Source organism: Bemisia tabaci, chromosome 7, assembly GCF_918797505.1.
Source record: "Bemisia tabaci chromosome 7, PGI_BMITA_v3".
NCBI lineage: Eukaryota > Metazoa > Arthropoda > Insecta > Hemiptera > Aleyrodidae > Bemisia > Bemisia tabaci.
This window is the reverse complement of record NC_092799.1, coordinates 767,033-785,569: the sequence shown is the minus strand read 5'-3', so window position 1 is coordinate 785,569 and position 18,537 is coordinate 767,033. Positions and strand designations below refer to the sequence as shown.

Genomic DNA, 18,537 nt, shown 5'->3' with positions numbered 1-18,537 from the left:
GTAAAAGTCGCTGATTGAGCTAACTATTTTCAATATTAAATTAATTGTTGTAAAAATGAGTTTTGTGACTTATTTGGACGAAGAATCATGATTAGGGGATTTAACAGATTGGGAAAAAAAGAAAGAAAAAAAAATTCGGTGCCTGGAATCGAACTCGACATATTCACGGTTGCAGACGATCTCTCTACCCGTTGAACCACCGGTGCTGATGCGGCAATGACGGAATTAAGTAGTATATAAGGGTAGCGTTATTGTTGTTGAAAAGAAGATGCATCGTTGACCGGTGACCGACGCGGATGGTTGCTGGGGATTTTGCAACTTTTCATGCCTCTTTCCTTCTCAAGAGTAATTACGAACACGATTCTCTAATAAGGAGTAAGTAAGAGTAAGTAAGGGCTGGGCTCACCGGCGAGGTGCCCTCAAGGGGCCAAGGCAACTGGCGCCTGCCATCGTGTACCCCGAAATTGGACCGCACTCCTTAACTTCGTACTATTGACACATTCCATATTCCCGCAAGGCTCCTTATAATTGAAACGCGTCTAACAGATTTCCTTCCCGTCCGTCGCGCCCGATTCCGCGTCTTAAGTGCCGTGCCTTGACAGTCACGCACACTACGAGTGATCAATGATTTTTTCACAACCCAGTCGAACAATGCAGACGGACATTTTCAGACATTTCGATGATATTACAAACAAAATTCTCTGAAAGATTGAAATACCTACAAATTTTCTTCAATATTCGTGATATATCAAAGGAAATTTGGGAATATCCGAGGGCTCGTACGGCGTTTTTCTCAACACGGTAGACCAAACATCTTTTTGGCCACGCGAGGATTCGCTCCAGCCCATCTTCATAGAACTTGACCACATTTTGAAATAAGAAACAACTATTTATGGTTCATTTTAGAAATATCTGCGGAAAAAACATACTAAGAAGTGGCCCGAATACTATATGTCACAAGGTGGAGAAATGGTGCTGGATCCACACCAAGTCGCAGGGAAAACGAAGCTGCAAATATTTTTGACTCTAATCTCTAATTATAATTTTTGGATCTTCCCGGCTCCGGTTTCCCCGCGAAATGGTGTGGACCCAGCACCATTTCTCCATCTTGTTACATTTAGAAATAACTTAAGTAATTATTTGTATTTTATATGACATTGAATTCCCCGTTTAAAAAGGCGATTTTACATGTGAGCTGCAAATAGAGGTTCCGAATTGCAAAATGCAGTCACATTTGCCCTGCCTTGGGGCCCAATAACGTTCCGAACCACGCCATAACCCATGCACTTGACTCGGGACCGGCTGTAAGGGGTGGTTTTGGCAACCCTGGTATGACTTTACTAAGAAGAGGAGTTGGCCGGAAATCAAAGTTGCGATGACGGTATGTTTTGGATGAAATCATGCTGTCATCTTCGCTTCACCCCACTCGATCGTAATATATGCCGAGTTTCTGGGAGAGGTGAGAAATGGGAATGACATGCTGATTCCATCTGATGTATTTATGGTGGAAAAAGTGTATTAGACATACGCGAAAATATTCTGTCGCGAGAGAGCCTGAAACGGGAAAGATTCAGTAAACTTCTGCTTCTGTGGGAATTCGTTCCCTTTTCATAGAGGAGTACACAAAATTTTCTGAAACTTCAAAAAGTTGAAATCAAAAGGCAAATAGTTATTAGAGCCACGCTGTAGGAAAAGTTAAATAACTTTAAAAATATTTCAAGATGTTTTTAGGTTCCGACTGATCAAAAGTTGAAATGTTATGAGTAATTCTTCATATTCTTGGGCGGATGCACAAAACTTTGAAAGGTGTAAAGTAGTTTAGTTCTCAACTATGAAAATAAAACATGAGAGATAATTAGGCACCGTATAGCTGACTCCAGTTAAAGTCATCCAATTTGTCCTTGCTACGGGCTCTTTATTGGAACAGATACACAAAGCTTTAACAAAGGTGACAAAGGAGAAATGAAGAGCTTTTATTGGTGAAAAGGAGTGGTTGCTATAGACAAAAGAAGTATGTAATAGACGAACTAACGACAATCCCCGAGAGACCCAATAGTTAGTCCATGATATACCCCTTAGTTTACGAGAACCACCCATTTCAGCCGATAGAATCGCTCCATGATCCCTATGTCTTCTTTGTCTATCATTTTCAAGGATCAGCCAGCAGGCCATGTTCTAGAAACCGATCCCTGACGTAAATTAGCAGAGCTTGAATTTTTTTTTTTTTGCGACGGAAGAATATAATTGCTGCCTGATGGCCCCCTGATCGCGGAGAGAGTCACGTAAATTTTTGCGAGTCAAGGCGACGATTGAAAATGGCCAAGCGCGCCTCAGCGTCATCAAAAGCCAAGTCACGTTGTGCGGGGAATCTCTTTCGGCGATGGAATAGGAGGACGCGTGCATGGGTGTCACACTCCTGAGTGATCAAAGAGCGCCAAATAGGACGATGATGATACGTACCTCTTTCACTGTCATACGGTTATCTCACCGGCAGTGTAACCCATATTCGTACCCGATCATATGGCCCACGGCAAACGTTAATTCAGATACGCCGCACTGTATTAGTTGAAGCTTCTGACGCTAGGATTCCCAAAAATCAAAGAGACGGCCCAACCAAGCATTTGATGGAAACTCGGGATTCCAATTGGACGTATTTGTGCTAAAAGGAACTATACAGCACGCAAACCCTATGTACATAGACCCTTTTAGCATAAATGCGCCCGATTTAGATTATAGAGTAATTCAAACGAAACGATGCATGGATTACTTGGACGTATTTCTGTTAAACGGAACTAAGCGCCAAATTGAGTTCCTTTTGAGGATTTTAGAATCCCGGATAGCGCGTGCTGTCAAACGGAACTAAGCGCCATGGAAAAGCGTTGCGAGTATAGGACGGACTATAGCATCATCAACACCCGCCAATCCAAGTCCCCCTCTCCCTTCCTCCCCCTATGGCGCTCAGTTCCGTTTGATAGAAATACGTCTACTTGGTGTCTTGTCTGCCCATTCTCTTATGACTATCGTCATTTTTACGTACTCATATTTCACATTTTGTCATAAATTGTCGTCATTTCTGCATAATTATGTCACTCTCGAGAGGCAAAATACAATAATAAAATAAACGACATTTAGAAGGACCGGTTTTCCCTGAACACGCTGAGCGCTATCTAAACGAGAAAATACATATATTCCGATGACCAAAGATGTGGGCAAAAAATCGTGGAGTTGAGGAAACTCAGCTAGGCTGGGCCCTCATGGATACCCCAGACCCCTCTTTTACACAGAAAAAAAAAAAAAAAAAGATTGATAGAATTTAACATTCCTTCACGCTGTATTTCACATAGCGTGAAGGAATGGTAAATTCTACTAATCTTCAAGTTGATTCTGCTAGAGGAATGGTTACCTGTACCAGTATATAGTAACGTTTACCTTTCTTCCGGCAGAATTACCTCTGAATTGACGCTGTGTGAAATACAGAGTGAAGGAACGGTAAATTCTACCAATCTTTTTTTTCAGTATGGATACCCGAGACCCCTGCTCTTTTAGCTAAGATGGAAATCGAATGAAAAGCTACGGAACATTGCTGGGAAAAGTAATTTTGAGGATTGATTTACTCACCTATGACGTAGGAGTATCCATCGAGGGTGAGGACGCACTTGCGGGAGGATACGGGGGCATGGGCGTGCGAATGGGAGCTGCCCGAGTGGGAGCGGGGCCGGCGGGCGGGCGGCGCCTTCTTCGTGGCGCCCAATCCGGGAGAGGCGCCCCCGGGCCCAGGAGCCGGGCCCCCGCTCGACCCCGGGTCGCTGTGCCACTTGTGGACCGGCTCCTTACCACGGCACCCCTCCATCCTACCCCTTCTTCATGCCCCCCTCACAGCACACCCCCATTACTCTCACTTATGCGGTGTGTCAAAAAACAGCGCAAATGTTCGCACGAGCCTCGTCAATCTTAGATCTTGTGGAAATTTGACCGCATTACACAGTCACTCACTCGCACCCTTCATGATGACGTCATTCGTAGCGCACACTCATCTCCGCTGCCTCTGGACCTGGTCGCACCCACACTTTTCTGGTTGTTTCTTCCTGATTTTCTGCCCGCCGTCGCTGCGATGCCACGAAAGGTGAAAATTGTCCGCGCCGAACTCACTTGCGACGCGCGCACAAACACTCTTCACTGTTCAGAAATGTCCGGTTCTGTCCTCGTTACTAACTTTCGGAAATTCCGACGGGTTCCAAAGTGACACCGGTGGTGGGAAATTTCTTACTTTTAAATCCTGTCAAGAGTAATGAGATATTTTAAAGGAAGAATTTTTTAATATTCTTTCGAGGGTTTAGAATATGTGGAAGGGACTTTAATTTACCATCAGAGATGGTAGATTGTAAAATGTTTAATGCTAGGAGAAGACAAGAGGTATTTTCAGAGTGTCAAAAATTGCTCTTATTCTATTAAGATTTGTAATTGATCTATACTTGGATTTCAGGGGTATGAAAATGGTGTCTCTTCCCTTCTCTGATTCCACAGCACTGAGTAAATTGTAACCACCACATTTAAAGAAAAAGAGTTTCGAAGCGGAAAGGAAAGAAATTACATATATTTTCAGCATTAATTCCTCAATAAACTTCCTACTAAATTCCCTAATAAACTTCCTTGTGAATTTTCATATTGATTCCATGATTACATGTTCCATGTTTACTCGACTTCCTGGGATATTTTTCTGCTCCGCGATGGAACTCAGTAATTTTTTGTTTTCCCAGGTCCAATAGTCATCATGTGTAAAGTCTCCACGGATTTTTGAGCCTGTTCAATGTAAGTTAGACTTTTGAAAAGTGTTCTTCTCGAATGTGAGCACTGAAAAAAAATGGTATGCTATTTTAGCACCTAGGAAGTCAAAAATGGGTCTGGTGAGTGGTGATCCTAAGATGCTACCTTGGTAGCACACGCAGTTGAATTTGCATTCATAGGATGTAAATGTAACTGCGAGGGCAGTGAAAGCAGCATCTTAGGATCACCAGACACATTTTTGACATCCTAGGGGCTGAAACAGCATATTATTTTTTTCAGTGCGCTTTTTGAAGTGTGGAATTCAAATCGCCATTTCTACTGTTTGTTTTAATATGTTTGAGCGTTTTCTGCTGTAGTACGTTCCCGGAACAATCGGTTATTCCTCGGTAACATTAACTCAATTTTTAGCATTTGTGGAGGTAGGTGCCCTTATCCGTGGAGGTTCAACGATGGTGAATGAACTCAACAGTGAAATTGGAGGAAACTTCAATATTCGTGAAGTTTCACTCTGCATGTGTGAGTGTGACCCGTGCGGGTACAGGGTACACATCAGTGGCGAGGCGTGAATGATCGATCGTCGATATTTTCCCATTCGAGCTGTGGTAAAGAATCGATTATTAGGGTGTTCGCTGCGACGCCCTAATAATCGATCCTTTTCCATAGGTTTAAATGGTAGATCAACCGATATATCGCAAAGCACGCCGCGACACGGGTACACGTGTACGTGTCGCACGCGTTATGAGAGCGGGAAGAAATATATGGACCTGGAATGATGGATGCTGTCGTCGGATCCGTCATCATTTATCTAAATCTTTCAAAAGTATGAATGTGATTTGTTACTTTCATTTTCCGGGCCTTTTCCGACTCGAGGTTTTTTGTGTCTTGGTAAACTGCTCTGCATCATTCCAGCCGCTCTGAACACATTCCTATTCCTATTTACCCTCGCTATTTCTCTCCGTTTCATCCGGAAAGTGTTGCTTGTGGGGCAGGCACGCTAAAATTCAAGGTGGCTTTTAAACAAATTCATTCAGAAATATCTTCAAAACTCTCTTGTGCAATGACGAAACAAAATATGAGATAGTCTCAACTGGGTTGCGAGTTTAGTCGAGCTCTATATTTCTCGGTCTTTTCCTTGATTTTTCTTGACTTGACTACCTCCTCCGAAAATTCCTGACACTTTTCCTTCTCTTTCACTGTATTTTCGGAATGAGCGAGAATCCCGGACTGCGTGAGCTGCAACATTTCCTTTCTGATCCTTTTGACTTCACTAAATCTATTCCTAAAAGGGAATACAAAAATACCTGAGATTTGAATGATCAAAATCTGCACTACTGTAATCAGACACTAGTGCCGCGGTAAGCAGTCCTTAAATTTTCTCTATCATTTCAGTTTTTCTTTCATAATTTCATTATTTTCTCCAGTTTTTCGAGGTTTGATATCCTGTTCAATACGGTAACAATTATTTCAATGTTTGAAAGTTTCTTAGTAATGCGAAAAAAATCATTGTGAATTGAATTTTGGAACGTATCAACTCAAGTTGATTGGCTTCTAAACTGTTAAAAAATTGAACATTCCCCAAAAAGTAGTGACTTGTACAGATTAATTTTTTTTATTTTTATTTTTAATTTGATCTTAATCATTTTAAACACAATGCCCGTTTTGAACACAAAAAATCGGAAGAAAACCATTTAAAAAAAATTGCTTCAATTCATTCGTTTCTACAATTTATAACTATTATTCAGAGGAATGCGAGGTTTTCAAACTTACGCATTACGATGGCAAATACATTTTTGACAATAAAACCAATATAAGAAGACATTACATCGATTAAAAAGTTATCATTGAATCAATTCCTGTATTACTTAGAATGAAAACTTAATTTGTATTGCGATCCGAAATTTCAAGCCTTGTGTAAATATGTACAATTTAAGTATGTATAACTCCAGCATAACTGGCTGTATTAATCTGCGCGTACCAAAAAACACAATGATTAATCTATCATTCAATCATCCACGATTACACAATATTTTTTTAAAAAAAGTATCGTAATACAAAAATTGTAGATTAAAAAATCAGTAATTAAAACCTGTGGTAAAAATATGCAGCTTACGTATCACTCCGACATAAATGGCTGTAATGATATGTGTGCGCCGTTTGAACACAACGACAAAATCCATTATGTATACGAATATAAATACAATTTTTTTTTTTATAAAAATATGATTGTAATCTAAAAATTTTAGTTGGAAAATTCAATATTTAAAGCCTGCGATATAAACCTGGAATTTAAGTATCACTCAAGCATGGCATGAACGGCTTTTGTAATCTTTGCGTAGCAATTTATAATTTGCAGGGGTCTTAAAATTTTGAAAATTTCATATTTAACATGGTACTGCTAGGAAAGCTGTGTTAGAGGATACCCTTGGTTTCTAAATTGGACAATTATTGGAGAAAATATGACTAAATAACCTAATCTGCTGAAATACATGTGTTTAAATGGCAAATGCCGCTGGATGACGTCATGTGGCGGCACATTTTCTCAATTTAATCTATTTTTCTCCAATTTCCCATGTCAGAAAAAAATTACAAAAAATCCTGCGAACTCAGCTCATTAGGCACTCTCAGATGAAGCGATAACATTTGTGTGAGGAAATTTTCCATTAAAGCTGAAGATGAAATCCATCATTGCATGAATTACAAGAACACTGCGTTTTTCTCGGGTGAGGATCACTACAAGAGTGAGACTTACAGGGGACAGCGGACCTTGGAACCGGCGAAATCTCGGCGGAGCCACGAGCCAAGTTTTGGCGCGAACGGGAAGGCGCACGCACACACACGCACGGGCGGAACTGGCGGGAACCGAGGACGAACACCGAGCCGCTACTAACCCGCGGAGCTCAAGTCGCGCACTGGGTGCTCTGCCCGCGCCGCTCAATGAGCCGCGTCGCCGTGGCGGGGCGGGGGGAGCACGCGCTCGCCGCCCGCGGCAAGCATCGCGCACCGAAACGCCACCGGTAGCCCCCCCCCCCCCCCCGGTCCGAGGCGAGAGTAACGGGGGTCATATTAGACGCACCGCGCAGAAACGGTCGAATGGGGCACCGCGCTCCAATCGGTCAAAACGGACAGTGTCTGTTTAGTCGGTGACGCATGTCTCTCTCCTTGGCATCCGCACGGATTTTAGGGGATGCGATCGGTCGAATTTTAAGGAGGTGCACAAGAAGAGCACTGATAGATCCGCGGAGAGTCCGCCAACGGTTTTTTTCTTTTATTTTCTTTTTTTTTTTAAAGAAAAAGAGCGATTTCTTGTGCCGCGCCGCCATCGAGTACATAGGGTCGTAATGTAAGTGGGAGAGCTGGTGCCACCTCTGAACATTTTCCAAGTCCCGAATTCCGAGACTCCTGTGTTTGATACATGATCAATCATTTTCGATGTACGGGTACCGTTCTTAACGCACCCGTAATGCAGCCAATCCAACCCCCCCCCCCCCCCCCCACGTAACGTAACGCTGGCCTAACCTCCCTCCCCCCCAATTTTCAAAAAATCAAGAAGAAGGTAAGAAAACAGTTTTTTCGAGGACAGCTTCAGAAATTCGGTTTTTTGGGGGGGTTTTTTTTTTCGGTACATCACGACACAACACGCGTTGCGTCGGCTGAATCACGCACCAAAAAGAGTCGCTCCAGAGGGGCGGTATTTTCATTTTTTGCACATTTTGCCTTTCCCCCGGCTCGGATTTGTCACATAACGCTTGGCTCCCCCTCCTCCCATTGTAACGCCCCGTAACGCTAGCTCAAACCCCCTCTCCCTAAGTGCGTTACGTAGTACTTGAACGGCGCCTCAGTCTCAACCGATTTTTCATAGATTCTTAGTGACTAAGAGTCTCTAAATGAAAATCTCTCCGGAGGAAAAATTTCGAGGAATCGCAGGGAATTTTGCAAGTTTCGGCGGCGGCGGTGAATCTGGTCGATGAACGAAGTCGCCGGAGTGCGGGACTGAGAAATGTGTCGCATGCAAATTGACCGCTTATTCAACCCCCTCCTTCGCCCCTCTTCAACCCTTCCCCCTGGCCGAGCACGACGCCCCCGCCAAATCAATAGCCAATCAATGGAGTTACGCTCGCATCCACTCTACTTTTCACATTCGTTTCCATTTTGATTCGGCGACCGTTGCCGCCAGTCGCGAGGCGGGAATGACCGATTATCGATATTTACGCATTTGAAGCTATGATAAAGAATCGATTTTTAAGGTGCTCATTGCGAGCAGCCTGTTTATCGATCCTTTTCTATAAATTTAAATTGGAGATCAACCGACATACAGCAAAGCACGTCATGCCACTGGTTGCCGCTAATTTACATTCCCTTCCCGCACGCCAAGTCTCAGACGTCAACACGCCGCGCCGCACAGTGGATCGAGTCAATGGACCACCAGACAAGGTACGAATTTCAGCATTCTGATACATGTTTCCTGACCAAAATTTCACGTAGAACACGATGCGCCTAACAAAAATCACCGAAATAAACTCCTTACGAAGATATTTAATGATTCTTGATGCGTGAATTCAAACCACCCGCTCATGAAAACTCAATGCTCTACGTGATTCACATCGCGCGCTAAACGTTATCATGACAGTCTCTGCGATATAAAAATCTGGCAACCTCAATCTTGACGCTTTGGCTCAGTTAAAGCAAATTGCTTATAGTTTGAGCAATATATGGTGGGAAATGAACATTGCTCGATTGAGAAGCTTGCTGAAACCGTTGTAGTGGGCGATTTGACTCACGTAGAGTTTTGAGTTTCTTGTGAGCGGGCAGTTCAAATTCCTCGTAACCAATGTGAAATAAAAACGTTAATATCTTCGTTAGGAGTTGGTTTCCGTAATTTTCGTTGTCTGAATCGTTTTCTACGTGAAATTCTGGTTAAGAAACATGTATCAGATTGCTTAAATTCGTACCTTGTCTAGTGGTCCATTACAAAGGTCGCACAGGCAATTTTTAACCTAAACTGAAGATTTCGATGTTTAATTCGTCACGTTTTAAATTTTGAGGGGTCTTCCTGTTCTTATAAGAAAATTTCACAAGGAAACCAATAAAACCACTTTTAGAAGTTTAAAATTTTGTCTTACTCTTGACTTTTCCACATTTCATGCTCTAAACTCGTTTTAAGTCACTAAAACGAACAAATAAATAAAGTTGGGACGGTGACTCGGTATAATACACCTACTTTGGCTCTGTAAAAAGCAAGGATCTCAGATGGTGTTAGTTTTTCTTTTGATCATGGTGGTCCTGCCGCGGTTCAAACAGGTCATCACAGTCCTAGGTGGCCGTTACTCCCGAATGAGATTAATCAGTCGATGACAGAGCTAACCTAAAGTTAAAGAAATATATGTGGGTAAGTGAATTTGAGCAAAAATCAACCTAGAATACATTGTTTACGCAATTTTATTCAGTTCCCGCCCTACATTTGAATTTCAAACTTGTCCCGATTTCGCCGCCAGTCCTCTAGCCAATCGGAGAGTTTGCGTGAATTTGCATCATTTTTTTCTTCTAGAGCTCCATCTTTATGTCTTTGGTCCAAGTATTTTCCGGGTTTTCCAGATCCCGGACACCATGAGGAAAACCGAATTTTGAGGATTTCATCCTTACTGCATGCTCGGTGCGCTTCAAGGCGCATCTCTCGCCCTTTCTCAGCGGGGAAAACGAGAGGAGTGAAAAGTGGACACGTAATCTGGATAATGGGAATGCCACATAATCCCCATGCGGGATACCCGCAGGGGAGGGAAGGGGGGGGGGGTCGTAGCCGAGGCGCGAGTCGCGGGAACAATGCCCGTAATTGCTCGAATAATATTCAATATCCCGGCAACCCCCGCCCCCACCCCGCCCCCCTTTATTATTGTTTATAATTACGCGGCTACAATAATACAATTAAACCCGAGCCCATGGAGCGGCTCACAAGCTCACCTCCGGTGTCACGCCTCGCACTCCCGTCCTCAGCAAAACCGCGCATGTACATTGTGATTTCGTCGCAGCTGCGGGGTTTTTCCTCGGCGAGACGATAGAGGGTGAGTCGCTGTATCGAACGACCTCAATCGATATATCCCTATATCACCAATGCGACATATCGATCAAAGGTTATTCGATAATGCCGATCTGAAGTAGAGCGCCGTATGTGCATTCGGACGTTGCCATTTCTCCCTCGACAGAGCACAGATTTTCCTGGAAATTAAGACTGGTTTTCGTCAATTTCTCGGATAATTTAACTTACTGCTCAATTTAGAATCAATGAAAATTCTAGGAATAAAGCTCATGAGTTCCCGCAAATAACTACTTTATCGGGAGAAATTTTACAACATGAGAATGTTGATACTACGTTCTTCCTTAGTGTGACTGTACTCACCACGCTGTGTAGATTCAGGACTCATGGTCCACTACTCCACTTTTTTTTGCCGTAAAATGATGTTTGGTATACATTGTTGCCAACAAGTGACAATTAAACTCAGGCTTGAATCTTCCACTCACCTGGAACACACAAAAGGAAAAAATAAATTAAAGCAGGTAGGTATATTTTCTGAATGCGGGTAAGTGATGTGATTATCAAAATGAATCTTAATTAACCTAACATTTTCGAACTATATTCAGGATAACTTTCCAACCCGCAACGATGTTCTGATGGAGCGAAGCGCCAACGCTAGTCAGAGGTTGGGCCGCGAGGAAGCTGGGGGTGTTCCTTGGTCCCAACTTACGTCTCGATATCGTAGGAAGGCAGTGGTGTTCTTTCAGAAAAAAAAAAAAAACCGAGTTGGACCGACAGGAAGCTCCTTAAATCTCGTCATGGGAATTCTATGATGAAGCAGACGGCTTGATACAACTATTCGTGCTTCATGGGTATGCGGGTTGCGGGCAAAAAATTGAAGGCGCTTTGTTTTCTTTTCCCTCGCAATAATACGGGTGCCATTTCTTATCAAATCGCTTGCAAGGCGATGAAACGTTTATATTTTGTTATAACAATGCCGTATGAGTACAGATGTTGCCAAATATCTTATAAAATATTTATTTTAGGAAAGTTAAAGGTATTTCACCTCAGGAATTTTATAAAATTATTTAAGGATAGGCTACGGAAAAGGTTCAAAATGTTGAAAAGTTCAAAAGAAATCAGTTTTCCCGAGTATTTCTAAGCCAACTTGAAGCAACTGAAAATTCCTATTGATTCGTAGAAACGAGACTTGATCATGTCACGGTGTGCTACTTTGAAATGAGATGCAATTTGTTAGCCAAAAATACACAAAAAATAATATTTTAAATGGCGAGCGGGCTGTAAAAAGCTTTCTTTGCTTATTTTTCATCAACCTTTTGACGCAGCTCTGACAAGCTCTCTTAAGTTCAATTAGGTCACTTTAACCCAAGTGGCGCTATCGGAAGATACTTGAAACTGGATGAGGAATTTTTTTGATGTAATATGGACTGGATGATTGCGGTTGTTCGCTTTATGCAATCAACTCTCGTTGAGAAATCTGCAGTATAGCGTGAAGTGTTTTGCGATGTATCGATTCATCTGTCTTTTAAACCTATGTTGAAGGATTAGTAGACATGGTTTTTGCAGCTAAGACCTTAATAATCGATTTTTCACCATAATTTCAAATGGAGGAATATCGAAAATCGATCATTCGCGCCTCGCCACTGCAAATCTGCGAGATGAGAACTTGTTTTGGTATCTTGGCATGCGTTAAAAATGGATTTCACTCGTCGATGTCAACTGTTTCGTTGAAAATGGTTTCGATAGTTAGACGCTCATGCGCTTTTGCATCCTGGAGAGCAGAATCCACAATGAGTGCTCGAAAAACAATTAACTGAAGCGGCATACGACGCGGAGTCACTATCACTATTTCTCAACGGTAATAGATAAATGCATAGTTTAATAGCAATAATTCATCATTCATGCGGTTATGACTGAATAGAATCGATTAATGATCACTGTGTGAGGTTTTTTTGAAAGTCAACCTGTCATTCTTCAAGTATTTCAAATTTTTAATCGGCCATATTCACGGCTCAAAATTATTGGAGTAGGCATGCAATTGCATTCTTCATTGGGACCAAACGGAACTTAATACGTAAAATTGGACTACTTTGCTAAAAGGAATTAACATTTTACGCTCGATTAGCAACAACTTATTTGCCATTATTTTCCCAATGCTGACGGGTACATTCATGGATGAACCAGAAATAGTTATTTCTTATTGCAGAATCAAGTTCTATTTCTTGTTTGGAATACTGGAACGTTATTTTCTGTATCGTTTTTGGCATCTTCAATTTTTCATTTTCTGATCGGTTTTTCTTGAAATCCCCCCTCCAAAGAGAGAGAGAAAGAAAGAAAGAAAGAAATAAATAAAGTAGTATAGTAGTAATAGTAGTAATAGTAGTAATATAATTTTATTTTAAAGCGGTGCTTTAGCATCTAAGGCCATTTACACCTCTAAAGAGGGCAGTAATAGTAATAAATTTACATGGAAAGTAAGATAAAGAAGAAAGAAAGAAAAAAAAAAAAAATGTTTTATTGTGCGTTAAGGTTCCTTTCCTAAGTCGCGGTCATTTACTTATCTATAACACGTTCTGAGATAAGACAAGTTTGGAAACATTTAAATTTCTCAGAGACATGCAAATCGAATTCCGGAACATCATTAAGATACTGACACGTATTCATGCTTTGCCTGGTTCCGTGTTTTCCTTTAAAAACAATACTTGAGTGGAAATAGGAAACGACAATATTGAATTGATACACTAAGTGTCGCAAGAAGAGGGAAAATTCAGGAGAAAATTTTGTTTTTTTCCAGTCCAGCAAAAGTCTAAAAATTTAGCCTCAGGTTTTATTTTGATTTTTTCCTATTTTATTAGGAGTTTCCAACTGAAATGGAAATCTCCCGGATTTTTCAAATTTTGCAGCCTCAGCTTGTTTCTCACGGTGACTTCACTTCTTAGTCACAGTCAAACTCCTCATTTTTCACGAACGGCAGGAATACGGCAATCGAGAGACCTTAGCTCCAAGTTTCTTTTCTAACGAAGCGAAGCCTTTTGAGTTGCTCTGACGGGTGCCGGCGTGGGAGGAGAGGGGGGGGGGTGATTAAATTGGAACAAAAGGCAGGTAAACAGCCCTGGAAGAGAGTTTGAAAACTTGGCGCTATGACTGACTGGCGGGCGACGTTGAATAAATGCAAGGAAGGCGCAACTGCTTAACTTGTAATCGAAAAGAATCGCGGGAAATGGCTCCGGTGCTTGTGCTGCTGGTTGCATGATCTCGCTCGCGAAGGCGAACTCTTTCTTTTCTTTTCGCTGCCAAAGCACCGCAAGGCTGACTCACTATCGTTTCCCTTTCCATCCCTACAGTTTAACCACAATTATCATTCTTCGTAACTTCTACTGAGCTTCTACTAATCCATATTTGAGTCTGATCGAATGTTCCTTAAATCTTACTTTTCGTCAAGCTCTCTTACTTTTACAATTTCAATATTCTGTATTCACAAATTGGTCACTTCCGATGGTCACAAATTCATGTTTTCATGGCAATTGCTCATAATGCACTTGTAAATAATCGGGAATTTGCCCGGATTTGCTGCTGTGAAGTGTGATTATTTCAATTTTCCCATGTTTTCAGGATGTGCCATCATGCCAAACCGGATGGGCAAGTGACGCCTCTCCGCGAAAAATTCATTCCTTTGCCGTAGTAGGTGATTTTAAGGCCGTGTAATGAATCGAAAATTGATCGCGATTTTTCGCGATGAAATACTATGATACTCGTATTTTCCCCCTGTGTCTCGAGCAGGAAGAGTAGAAGCCAAACCTTATGGACTCGCAATCCTTTTTCAGGGGTGTAACCGAATCCGTCGTACTCATAAGATTTTTCAAAATGACAGATAGATCTATATTTAATATTAAGCTATGCTCATCAAAAACCACGACTTATAACATCATCTACTGCGGTAGTGCATACCATATTTTCATCCGTGTTTCAAGTTGAGTGACCAGTTGAAATGTTTGTGTATCACCAACGGGTCAGCTGCGCTGGTCACAGAATCGTGTTATAATGCTTGGTTCTTGTGGATCAGCAAAAAACTATAGGCATCGTCCAAACAGCAACTTTCTACGTTGAATATTAACCGAGATATCGCGCTTTGATCGTCCAAACAGCAACTTTCTACGTTGAATATTAACCGAGATATCGCGCTTTGAGAACTTGTGCAATTCGGCGGTGATTCGCGAAACTGACCGATTCCTTTGCTAAAACAGGTCGGTTTCTCCGATCGAAGGAACGGCTCTAATTCCGGCTAAAAAGACGAGGAGTCTACGAGACGCCTTCAATTCTAGGGTACACTGCAAGAACAACACCTCCGATGCTTGCCGAATTTTTTTAGGGTTTTCAAAGGAGCTTAGCAAATGCGCTAATCTTGGGTTCCGAGCACTTTTATATTGGAAATGGATCTCTTCGCGACTTGAATAAGGGTTTGCGAGAGCCGCTTTGTTCGTATCAGAAATGAGTGGTGGAAAGGCGGATGACGACCGGTGGCACCGGTGAGATACATCGGGAGGATTCGCGGCGCCGACAATAAGCACATCCGTTAATGATCGCTTATTCGGCTCGTTTATTATTTTTGAAGGACCAATCCTCACGCCTTTCAATGGAGATCTATAGCCCCGGGCTCTGGGCATGGGTGAGGCCCAACCGTCTCCTTACACTTCCCATTTCGTCGCCAGTTTAAACATTCCAACCGTTCTATTTGGACGTATTTCTATCAAACATATTTATGTGGAGGTGAGAAATATGAGGTGTGCTCGTTAGTTCTCTGGTCGTAAGAGTGAATGAGAATGATAAAGCGCCAGTGACGTCAACGGCAATGATGGAGCCGGGGCGCGAGGGGGAGATGGTCGTCGGGGCGCTTTAACTCATGAGCCCTGTCCACAACGCTCTCGTGCCATGCCCGCGGCTCATGAATCCCGCATTCAGTTGCCACATAGTTCTCTTTGCTCAATTTAAAATCCCGCTTTTCCAATTCTTCAAAAGTAATCATGCCCACTCACCACATTGTTTCTTATCCAGCTTCAACGAGCACACCCCATATTTCTCACCGCTACATAGTACTGTTTGAAAGGAATACGTCCATTTAAAAAAGCAGCACGTACAAAAATTAAATTTTCTGTATCGTGATTTTGTGCGACTTAGGGCCATATTCATGGCCCAAGGACAAGGGGTGCAGGTTGCAAAGGGGGGAGAGAGGGCTGAAAAAGTGCGTTACGTGTTTTATAAACTCTCTCTTGGCATGAAATCGTCCAAAGGACGCATAGTTCAGTACTTTTCAACTTTTTGGTTTTTCAAGTTCAAGAACACCGCACCGAAAATGAGCTTTTCTTTAATGCGGTGCAACGAAAATCCTGCAGGACAAAGCGGCAACGGGCCTCGGCCGGGGATTCGGAATGCATCTGAGTTTTGAAGTGGGTGCCCGAAGAGAAATAGCTCCTCGCCAAGTATGTGGCTCCTCTCTGGGAGGGAGCCGCAATTTTTTAATCATGGATAGAGACAAATACACGGTGATGAAAAAGTCCCGCACCGCCTCTTCAACTAGGTAACTTGCCCCCTTTCAGAGTGGCTCTTTTTAAATTTTTACTCTTCCCAAAAGTCACTTTCTTTGACCTGAGATCATTCAAAAATATCGGGTCCCTATTTCAATTGATTCAGAAATTACAGAAGGGATGTCTAATGCAGTTAGTGCAAGACTTTTGGATCATCCTGTACATGGACTCGACTCGGTAGTGGCTTCGCGGTGACCGTCCTCCCCCTCCCCCCTCCAAGGACGCGGCCATTTTCTCACGGATCCGACTGGAGTCATATTTGAACGCATTTCTGTCAAACGGAACTATGTGCATTGTGACGTGAGCCCTGTTACGCATATGTTCTTATGGGTCTTAGGGCTCATTTCACGGTGCACATAGTTCCGTTTGACAGAAATACGTCCATTTGGGTGGAGCCTACCACAACTCACCACTCATCACTCACCGGTGCCTCCTCTCGACGGAATTCCGATGGCTCCTTTGTTCCCGGGACCCGAACCATGGGTCAGAAGACGAATCAATTTCAGCTCGGGAAAGCGGCGTCATTCGCCACCACTTCACTAGCCACCCTCCCGAAATTCACAACTGGAATTCACTCACCTTTACACACTATCATTCACCAATGGAGCTTTTGCATGCCTCGGGACTCCACGATTCTAGTGCTTTTTCACACGTAAAGTTTCGCGAAGAAAACGAAGGTGCTACTGGTTTTCTCTAATACAAGCTTCCACGCTCAAAAAAGCTCTCAAAGTTGACGCCGTCATGGAGGAGCGAGTCTACCTCTGTACGCAGTAAAAGTAATTTTTTACATGATTATCGCGACATTCTTGAACTTCTGTAATTTGAGACGAGCAAAAACTAGCATTTTCCTTCACTTTTGCGTGATACCATATCACATACCTACTCCGAAGTTCAAATAGTTGTTTCCGCATTCAACAATGCCAGCACACTGTCTACATTCATAAACGACAGTAATTTAAAAAAGGCAAAAAGCTAAGATTATCCTTCATTTCAGTGTGATACCTTACAACATACCTACTCCGGAGTTCGAACGGTTGTGCGCATGATTACCGCATTTTACCATGCGAGTATAGTACCTGCATTCATAAAAACGGCAGGAATTTGAGACGAGGAAAAACTAAGATTTTCCTCCAATTTTTCAAAAAAATTCCCGATCTAGTTTCAATTTTACATGACTCAAATTCGTTGTTCAATTCCAAATGAATCGAGGTTGGTATTCGACAAAAATGCCAGGCGGGACAAGAGCGCAAGTCTTGCAGGCTGTCAACTAATACTGACCTGTCCAACAATCGGTACTTTTCCAGTTTTTTTCAGCACTTTCCTCTCAGCACCTCACCAGCAATTCATAGTTTCTCAGTACCTTTTTGTGACAAAATACGAAAAATATAAAAATTCACGCGCAAATCATGACCAAGATAGCATAGCCAACCCTGGTAAAAATTAGCAGCAGAATCTGTGTTCCAAAATACCATAGACCTAAAGCCGGCTGTAAGATTTTCAAAAGCTTCTATAGCCGGATGCACAATTTCTTATAGCCTTTTACAGCCGATGGCGATTAAGCAACAGCCAGACGATAAAGTGTATGCTAAATGGATTGCATTTTGCAAAAAGGAACCACTTGCCTTGCATTGCAATGTTGCTAAGATTGTGCAACTTCTTTTGTCTTGGAGGAAAAACCCGATTATCCATTAATAGTTTCTATTTTACTCGCTAAAAACTGTAAATTTAAGACAACAATTACCATCTAAACATAGTTTTTCACGATTTTCGCAATTTTATTGCAAAAGATGAAGTTGCACAATCTTAGCATCATTGCAATGCTATTGGTTCCTTTTTCCAAAATGCAATCCAAATGTCACTAATAACGGATGCTAGGACTTATTGAGTTTTTGGACTACCGCTCTATTTTTGGGCCGTAGTATCTTGATTTATTTTGCGCGGAAAGCTGCGTACATTTGAAGGATGCCTATCATTCCTAATATGTTGGAGCGCCTTCGATTTCGTATGATACTGTGCAATACCTCTGGTGTGAAATAGTTGCTTCAAGCACCGTGGCACGCTGCGCTGCGGCGCGGCAGGCGGGTAGCCAGCGCGAAAAGCGCATTAGCGCCTACAAACCTAACAGGGATACTTCAAGCATTG

At 42.4% G+C, this 18,537-nt stretch overlaps 1 protein-coding gene across 6 annotated transcripts in view; it reads right to left on the bottom strand.

The window, feature by feature from the left end:
- Window positions 1-18,537, bottom strand: part of LOC109031971 (dual specificity calcium/calmodulin-dependent 3',5'-cyclic nucleotide phosphodiesterase 1A) — a 423,891-nt gene that overhangs the window by 211,187 nt on the left and 194,167 nt on the right. For 2 of the 6 annotated variants that reach the window (XM_072302258.1, XM_072302262.1), the window contains exons 1-2: window positions 7,535-7,712; window positions 3,619-4,276 (exon numbers count right to left, since the gene is read on the bottom strand). The exons of 3 other annotated variants lie outside the window; for them this stretch is intronic. In XM_072302258.1, coding sequence (XP_072158359.1) covers window positions 3,619-3,850 — 232 coding nt within the window. In that variant the 5' untranslated portion in view covers window positions 3,851-4,276; window positions 7,535-7,712. Of the gene's footprint in view, window positions 1-3,618; window positions 4,277-7,534; window positions 7,713-18,537 lie in introns of those variants that run through there. One more of the 6 variants, XM_072302259.1, reaches the window with a different exon arrangement.